Raw genomic sequence first — 8,174 nt, 5'->3', positions numbered from 1 at the left:
GGTCGGAAAAAAGACTATGGAGAACCAGAGAGCCACAGTCAGGGGAGTTGAGCTTGACTTTGCCCCATCTGTCTCTGATTTCCCAATCAGAGTGAATGCAGTCATGCCTTCTGGGCTCAAGTGGGTAAAGCGGGTTCCAGCTACAGCCTCGGAAGAGATCATTCTGAATGTTTTGTTATTTTTATTTATTTATTTGTCGGTCGTGGGGCCTGAACTCTGGGCCTGGGTGCTGTCCCTCAGCTCTTCAGCTCAAGGCAAGCACTCTACCACTGAGCCACATTCCCAGGCCCTGAGTGTTTTGAGTCAGAAAAATCCACGTCTCTGAACATATTTAATAGAAAACACACACACACACACACACACACTTTCCTCCTTCCAGAGTTTGGGGCTTTTCTCTCTTTCCCAAGTATCTTTTTTTTTTGGTCTGAGACAGGGACTCAAACTCAGTACTGAAACTTTCATCCACTTGCCAGTGCTCTATCACTTGAGCCACGCCTCCAACCCCACTCAACTTGTTCCGGTTAGAAGAGGAGGACCCAGGCCCCATCAGGTACAGAATCTGCACCTGGAGGCAGTAGCAGTAACAGTCAATATTTTCGTTGCCGGGGGAAGAGGCTACTCCCTGAGGACCGGAGTGGGGGGCTGGTGGAGTTGGGGTCCTCTGAATCCAAGCTGAAAAGGTCCCTCCCAGTCCGAAGGATCTGCTCCTCCAGCTTTTTGTGTCGCTTCATGTCTGAGAGGACCTTGTCCAGACGGGCCTCTCGTTTCTGGCTTCTGGCTGATATTCCTGGAGAGGAGGAAGACAGGAAATGCAGACAGGACTCTGGCACTGTGCTCTAGCCTTCTATAGCTTAAAGGAGCATAAAGTTGGGAAACTGTTTAACCTATAGGTTTTGGTTGTGTGTGTGTGTGTGTGTGTGTGTGTGTGTGTGTGTCCTGGGGCTTGCACTCAGGGCCTGGGCACTGTCCCTGATCATCTTTCGCTCAAGGCTAGCACTCTAGCACTTGAGCCACAGCGCCACTTCCAGCTTTTTCTGCTTATGTGGTACTGAGGAATCGAACCCAGGGCCTCATACATGCAAGGCAAGCACTCTACCACTGAGCCTCACCCTGAGCTTTATTTTTAAATCAAAGCTAGCACTGTTTCACTTGAGCTATAACTCCACTTACAGCTTTTGGTGATTAATTGGAGATAAGAGTCTCAAGGACCTTTTTGCCCAGGTTGGCTTCAAACTTCGATTAGCACAGCTCAGCCTTCCGAGTAAGTAGGATTATAGGTGTGAGCCAACAGTGCTCAGTTTGGATTTGTGTTTTAAAAGGATCAATCTGCTGACTGGAAGCAGAGAACAGTTTAGAGTGATTCCAACTGTCTAGGTAAGAGAGCTGAGCCAGATAGCTTGGATGTGTGTATGTGACTGAAGATAGAGAATGGCAGGTGGGCTTGAAAATATGGAGATGGAGCTAAAGGGACTTACTGCTGGTTTGACAGTCTGGGTACAAAAGAAAAGAGTGAATTCTGGGAAGGCACATGCCATGGGAAAGCAATCTATCCAAAAGTACAGGGATGTGGATGGAGGTAATAACGGCCAGGCATGGAAGCCTGATTGAACATCTTTGATGGTCTTTTTTTTTTTTTGGCTGGTCGTGGGGCCTGAACTCTGGGCCTGGGCACTGTCCCTGAGCTCTTCAGCTCAAAGCTAGCGCTCTACCACTTGAGCCACAGCACCACTTCTGGCTTTTTCTGCTTATGTGGTGCTGAGGAATCAATCCCAGAGCCTCATGCATGCAAGGCAAGCACCCTACCACTGAGCCACCTTCCCAACCCTGTGAAGGCAGATAGCATTAACTTAAGCCAGAAAGATGGTGCCACTGTGTGCACATTCCTTCCGGTTGCCAGGAGTTCGGTGACAGCTCAGGCACCTAGAAAGATGTCTTGAAGAGAACACCTTTTGGAGTAACTGCATGGAGAGGAACATTCCCACCCCCAGCTCCTCCCTTTTGTACCTGGGGTGCGTCTTCGGTCAATCAAGGAGTCCTTTGGTGTCACTGGCTCATCATCGAAGTCAAATTCCGTAGGCATGTGAGGTCTGAGACAGAAGGACAGAAGGAAGGGTGAGGAGTGGTAGCCCAGGCACATACACACATTTCTCCCCGGCCTGTGAACTCTTTCCTGCTCTGCTCCCTTCTTCCTTCCCTTTACTTTCTGCACTTCTAGGTCCTACTCTTTCTCTATTTCCCCCTAGCAGCAGAGGAATAGCGCCCACCCCCCTTACCCCCCCTTACCCCCTACCCAGATACAAAGCAGCGAGCCCTCACTTTTGCTCCTCCTCCTCTTTGGCCTCCGGCTCTTCGTCCGATCTCTCCTCTTCACTCTGGGCCTCGGGTGTAGGTGGCCGGCGCGGCAGGATGGCCGCTTGAAGCTCCAGGGTACCGTGGGCAGCCAGCAGCTCGTAGAGCCGCTGGATCTCCGAGGGCGGGGGCATCCAGGCCTGCCCATCCGCGGGCAGCTCCAGCTCCTCGTCGCTGCAGGGCACGCACCAGTCCTCGGCCTCCCCGTCCGCGTGCTCTTCCCCCGCGGTGCTGCCGGCTTCTTGGGTCTCCTCCACCCGGGACCCCTCGAGATCAGCCTCCTCTTGGCTTCCTTCCCCCTCTTCCTCGGCCTTACTGGCCGAGACCGAGGGGTCTCCGGTATCCTCCACGGCCAGAGCCTGGAGGCCCGAAGTCACTTCCCCTTCTTCGGAAAGAGGCGCCGCGGTGGTGGCCGCCAGGTCTCCATGACTCCGGGAGAGGGACATTGATGGGCCCGGGAGGGACGGGGCCCAGCAATGGGAGGGGTCCCCCCCGCCACGCAGGCCTCCACGGCTGTCCCCCAGGCGGGGGCGCTCGGACCCCGCCCCGCGGACGGGGATCCGAGGACCCGCGCCGAGAGAGAGGCGTGCCTCGCCCCTCGTCCCCACCCCGCCCGCCCTCCAAACCTGGACCCAACTCTCCCGCCGCCCAACTCCCGCAATTCTGGTCAACTCAGCCGCCGTACACACCTGGCGCTAAGACCCGCCTCCCAGGCTGCGCAGGGTCACAGTACGCAGGCGCAGAGAAAGAGCGCGAGAGGGCTCCGCGCTAGTCAAAGCTACTTGGAAGAGGAAAGCAAAGGGAGGTTTGCACATGCGCGGAGACACCCTCGAGGGTGGGGCACCACAGGCTTCGGGGCCCACAGTAAAGATGGCCACCGCGGCGGCGCATGCGTACACCGCCCAACCAGGTTCTACGGGGAGGCGGTGCCCGGGCCCGGAGGGGGGGGAACCAAGTGAGACTGGAGGCGAGTCTCATGCAGTCTCTGTTTATTGGTGTTTCAGACTCATGCAGCATCCAGCATACAAAAAGGGAGAATCAGTTTGATAGATCTTTTTTTTTAAAGGAATTTTAGTTTGTCAATCCCGACTGTTTTTTTCTTTTTCTATTTTTTTTTTTTTTTAGAAAACAAAAAGCCCGCCAACTCCGACCGTGTCCTAGCTGGCTCCCAGCCTCCCCCTCCTCCTCCTCCTCCCCCTCCTCCTCCTCCTCCCCCTCCTCCTCCTCCTCCCCCTCCTCCTCCTCCTCCCCCCTCCTCCTCCTCCTCCGCAGGCTGTCGCGTGCACCCAGCCTCCCTCGCCCTCTTAGAAACTCATTCTAGAATTCCTCTGCCCCTTCCTCGCTTTCTGCTGCTGCGGGGAGTTTTGGTCCTTTTTTTTTTTTTTTTAACTTTTTTTTCTTCCATTACAAAGCATGTGAATGGCCCCAACTCCTAATTTCTCCAAACAGGAAACAGGTTAAAAAAAAAAATCCAGGTGAGCTGGTTAACTCAGATTAATCCTTCAGCTGCTTGGGGCCCTAAGTGTTCAGAACCTGGATTTCCACCCTTGTACAAGTCTTCAGGCTGGACCTGGCTTGCTACTTCTGGCACCCAGTAGGTACCTGGGTGGATGTGAGGTGGGGGGGGGGGGGGGGAGGAGTGTGCCAGCAGAGAACAGTCGAGCCCTAGGCCGGGTTGCCCTCTTCTGACAATGGCCCCTCTCCTTCTCCAGCCTTATCTAAGTACTGGAGTATTTGCAGAATAAATCGTGGCCAGAGGGGTGAGAAAAGGAGACTAAGGGAAGATGAGGAGGCAGAAAGAGGAAGGGGGGGGGGGGCGGGAGATGAGGGAAAGGGGGAGGGGAAAATGTTACAGGAAAGGAATGGGTTAGGTGCCAAGACAATGAAATTTGGGAGAGGGAGGCCAGGGTTGAGGCTCGGAGAATTCAGGAGGCTGGAAGAAGTGCAGAGAGGCTGAAAGAGATTCAGGGAGACAGAGAGCGTGCTGATTTTGGGTGATCAGTGCAGGGAGATTTCCAGAAGTGCAGGGCTGGGAAAGCCAAGAGGCTTGGGGGTGGGGGGGGGGGGGGGGGGAAGGAACATCCACAGGCAAAAGTGCAGGGAGGTTGGAAACAGTGCAGGAAGAAGGAAGGCCCACAGTTGGCAGAGGAGCCTGGCAGGATGCAGGAACAGGAAAGAAGCTGTAAACAAGGCTGCTCAGGCTCCCTTGGTCCTTAGGGATGGGGGCCAGGGCCATCAACTGGCCTTCCCCCAAGGGAGGAATGGACCCAGGGCAGCTCCCAACAGGAAGAAAAGTCTTGGGATGAAGGGCAGAGCCCATTCACTTATACACTGTGGGAAAGGAGAGGGAAAGGACAGACAGACAGACAGACAGACAGACAGACAAGGAAGAAGGGGAGACAAAGGAATAAGTAGGGAAGACAGACAGGAGAGAGCAGGGGGCAGGGGTTAGTAAAGCTGCCCTCATCAACCCTTCCACTCCACCCCTACCTGTCCCAGACCTTCACTCACCGCCTAAGTTGATGACGCAGGAGGCAATGATGATGAGGACCCCCCCTACCAGCGCCACGATGCTTAAGAGTTTGGCCACACGGCCCAGACGCTGGGCCCCATCCACGTCCCCCTGCTGCAGGCTGTTCCGGGACTGGGGTTAGGGTGAGGGGTGAGGTATCATGGACCAGGTCAGGAGTAGCCAGCCCCGCAGGGATCAGGTGAGAGTCATCCAGAGAGAGAGAGAAGGAGGGAGGGTGGGAGGGAAAAAGAGAGAGCAGCCAGCCCCATGGAATTAAAGGAGAATTGGAGAGGGGTGGGGAGGGGCTCAGGTCAGCAAGGTAGTGTAAATCACAGCTCCACGTCCCTCCCACCCACAGGGATAGCATAGTGGTTGCTCTGGGAGGGTTTGGTCCAGGGAGAGGCAAGCAAAGGTAACTAACAAGGGAAGTAGGATCCATGCAGAGGAAAGGTAAGGCATGGTTATTTCTGGGTCTCTGTCCCAGCACTGGCCAAGGAGCCACCACCACAAACCTGGGCCGGGGTCCCCTGGGGCTCACCATGACGGCATAAGCGAAGGCCACGATGTTGACAGGCCACATGGGGCAGAAGCAAGACAGGATGGCAAGAATGATGTAGTCCCGAGGTTTCTGGGTGCCTTCGCCCCCTTCCACCCCAGACCCTGCCAACTGTGAGCTGGGGGTGGCGGCTCAGGCTCCCTCGGGGAGATCCTGGGTGCCCACTGTGGGCCCTTCCTATTCGGTCCTCCTCAACCAGCTGCTGTAGCACTCGAGGGGGAGCTCCATTGGCTGGGGGGGCTTTGGTGGAGGGTGGTGAGTGAGGCTGGGGGGCTGGACCCTCTTCCCCATCCCCAGCCTGCAGCGGGACCACTGCTCCATTCTCCTGCTTTTCCCCTATACTGTCTGTCTGGACCTCAGGGGTGGGGTCCTCCTGAGGAGGGGGTGCTGGCTGGAGCACTGATTTGGAGGTGGGCTGGGGAGCGGGCTGAGGGTCTGACTGGGGAGCGGGCTCTGAGGTTGGCTCAGGAGATCCCTGGTCTGCTTTGGCAGTAGCCTCTTTGTTTGCCTCTGGTTTGGATGCTGGTTCTTGGCATACTTCTTCAGGGCTGGAGCTGGCCTTTGATTCTCCTCCTGGGTTTAAGCTGAGGTCTGTGGCGGGGGCTGTTTCTGGGGCCCCAGCTGGGGTCTCTGGGGTCTCAGGGGCCAACCCAGTCTTGGAAGACCCTGACTCCACAGGGGCTGGAGTGGTGCCTGAGCTTGGCTGCGGGGCTTCTGGCTGGTCTAGGACCTCTGCGTGGACCTGGAGAGGGCCAGTTCCAGCTTGAGAAGGGCCAGGTCCTTCACCCTGGGTCTTGGGACTCTCCTGCAACCCATTTATCTCAGACACCTCAGAACTGCTGGCTGCCATCTTGAGATGGGAGAGGGGAGAGGGCCCCTCTGGGGAGGAGGAAACAGCAGAGACAGTAGCAAATCCTGGAAGAGGAGGAGACAGGCTTGGTGTAAGGGAAGAGGGGCTCCCGTCCCTGCAGGCCCAAGAGGACCAGGCTTGTGTCTCAGAGCCAGTCTGGTGCCGTCTCTAGGGAGCGGAAGAAAAGTTGGGGTTTCCTTTGCCTAGGGGTGGGACATCCCTGGGGGAGATGCACTCGACTGTCTTCTGCGATGAAGAGCCTTGGGAAGATAAACCCTTTTATACACGGAAGGCTCCCCAGGGGGTACCTTCTTGGGTTTCCCCCCCAAACACACCCCAAACCCGCAAGATCCACTCTGAGATCCCAGCAGGTGCTCCGACACCCCCAAAACAAGCAGCTGTGCACACACCGGCCGGGCAGACGGGGCAGGGGCCCGGCACGCTCGCTGCACACCCTCGGCACGCTCTGCGCCCCCCGGGGGGCGCGCGGCCCGGCGGGGTTTCCTTGCCCCTCCTCGGGGACCGGCTCGGCCCCCCCCTCCCGGGGACTGACTCCCACGGCCACGGTGGGCCGGCATCTCCGCCTCCCGGCGGCGCGGCGCGCCCAGCACCACCCCAGCGCCACCCTCCAGCTCGCCAGCCGCCCGCATTCCCGTGCAACTCCGCGGTCGGTGTGTCTGTCCACTCCTACCCGCAGCCTCCGTCTGTCCCGACCTCACCTCGACGCCGTCTCCAGACAGCTGCCGAGCCCCGCCGCCGCTGCAGCAGCCGCAGCCCGGGAGGGAGCGATCCGCGAGCGCGCGGAGGGAGGCGGCGGGTCTCCCCTCCTCGCTGCGCGTCTGTTCGTCCCCCCTCCCCGTCCCCTCCCCTACGCTCCACCGCGCGCCGCCCCCGCCCCTCGCACGCCGCCGGCCCCTCCCGGCCGGCCCAAGGGAGCCTCGCGTGCCAGGCCCCGCGTTACCAGGGCAACCGGCCGGGGACCACTCGTGCCCCCTTCCCACGCGCGCCTCCACCGGGGCACCCCTTCCTAAGTCTCGGCCCCTCCCGCCAACGGTCACCAGGGCACCTGGCAGAAGACGGGGTCTTCAGGACGGGACCAGCGAGCCAGGCAGGGCAGGTGGCGCCATCCCCACAGCACCCAGAGGGGTCGGGGACGAGGGCAAGATTTGGGGAGGCTGCAGAGGAGCAGGGCGGGGCCCGGAGGGAAGAGAGCCTGCAAAACTGAAGCCTTCCCTACCCCCAGGGAAGCAGCCACAGCAGAGTACTGGAAGACTCGAGAAAGGGTCTGGGCAAAGGAGAGGAGGAATTCCAGAGGGCAGAGCAGACACTGCAGGGCCCGCCTGGAGCCGGGAAGCCCGGGAGCGGAGATCAAGTGCAGGCAGGTCTCGACCCTGCAGCGCCCAGCCCCGTGGCTCAGGATTTGCAAAGCTTTCTGCAGCTCCCTCAACACCCCTTTCCCAGGTCTTCGGGCTGTCCAGGCATTAGTACTGATGTTAAGTGGACCAACAGGGGTCTTTATTTACTGCCGGTACTGGGTCTCGAACCCAGGGCCTCTTGTTGGGGCTCTACCACCTGAGCCACACCCCCACTTCCGGCTTGTTAGTAGTTAATTGGAAGAAGTTTCATGCCTTTTCTGCCCAGGCTGACTTTGAAAGATGATCCTCAGATCTGACTCCTGAGCAGGTAGGATTACAGGCATGAGCCACCTACACAACCTGTGTGTGTGTGCACGTGCATATGTGTGTGCGAGTGCGTGCGTGCTCATCTTGGGGTGTGAACTCTAGGGCCTGTGCTCAGTCCCTCCCTGAGCTTTTCTGCACACGGCTACAGTTCTTATCACTTGAGCCACACAGCTCTACTTCCAGCTTTTTTTTTTTTTTTTGGCAACAACCTGGACCTTCATAAAC

The 8,174-nt window shown here is 58.1% G+C and overlaps 2 protein-coding genes across 2 annotated transcripts; both read right to left on the bottom strand.

Annotated features, from left to right (window-relative positions):
• Window positions 1–426: 426 nt before the first annotated feature.
• Pagr1 (PAXIP1 associated glutamate rich protein 1) lies at window positions 427–2,884 on the bottom strand. The gene is made up of 3 exons (XM_042666884.1): window positions 2,317–2,884; window positions 2,005–2,087; window positions 427–787 (listed from the first exon to the last, which is right to left on the bottom strand). The coding sequence occupies exons 1-3, from the start codon at window positions 2,793–2,795 to the stop codon at window positions 588–590; spliced, it is 762 nt and encodes a 253-aa protein (XP_042522818.1). The 5' UTR covers window positions 2,796–2,884; the 3' UTR covers window positions 427–587.
• Window positions 2,885–3,019: 135 nt separating this feature from the next.
• Prrt2 (proline rich transmembrane protein 2) lies at window positions 3,020–6,622 on the bottom strand. The gene is given in 4 exon segments (XM_042666883.1): window positions 3,020–3,127; window positions 4,861–4,993; window positions 5,400–5,540; window positions 5,542–6,622. Coding segments are annotated over 4 exon segments (1,083 nt in total). The 5' UTR covers window positions 6,268–6,622; the 3' UTR covers window positions 3,020–3,044.
• Window positions 6,623–8,174: the final 1,552 nt, after the last annotated feature.

Source organism: Dipodomys spectabilis, unplaced genomic scaffold (genome assembly GCF_019054845.1).
Source record: "Dipodomys spectabilis isolate Male_0828 unplaced genomic scaffold, ASM1905484v1 ptg000366l, whole genome shotgun sequence".
NCBI classification, from domain to species: Eukaryota; Metazoa; Chordata; class Mammalia; order Rodentia; family Heteromyidae; genus Dipodomys; species Dipodomys spectabilis.
Note: the sequence above shows the minus strand (reverse complement) of the source record. Positions and strands in the feature narration are given on the sequence as shown.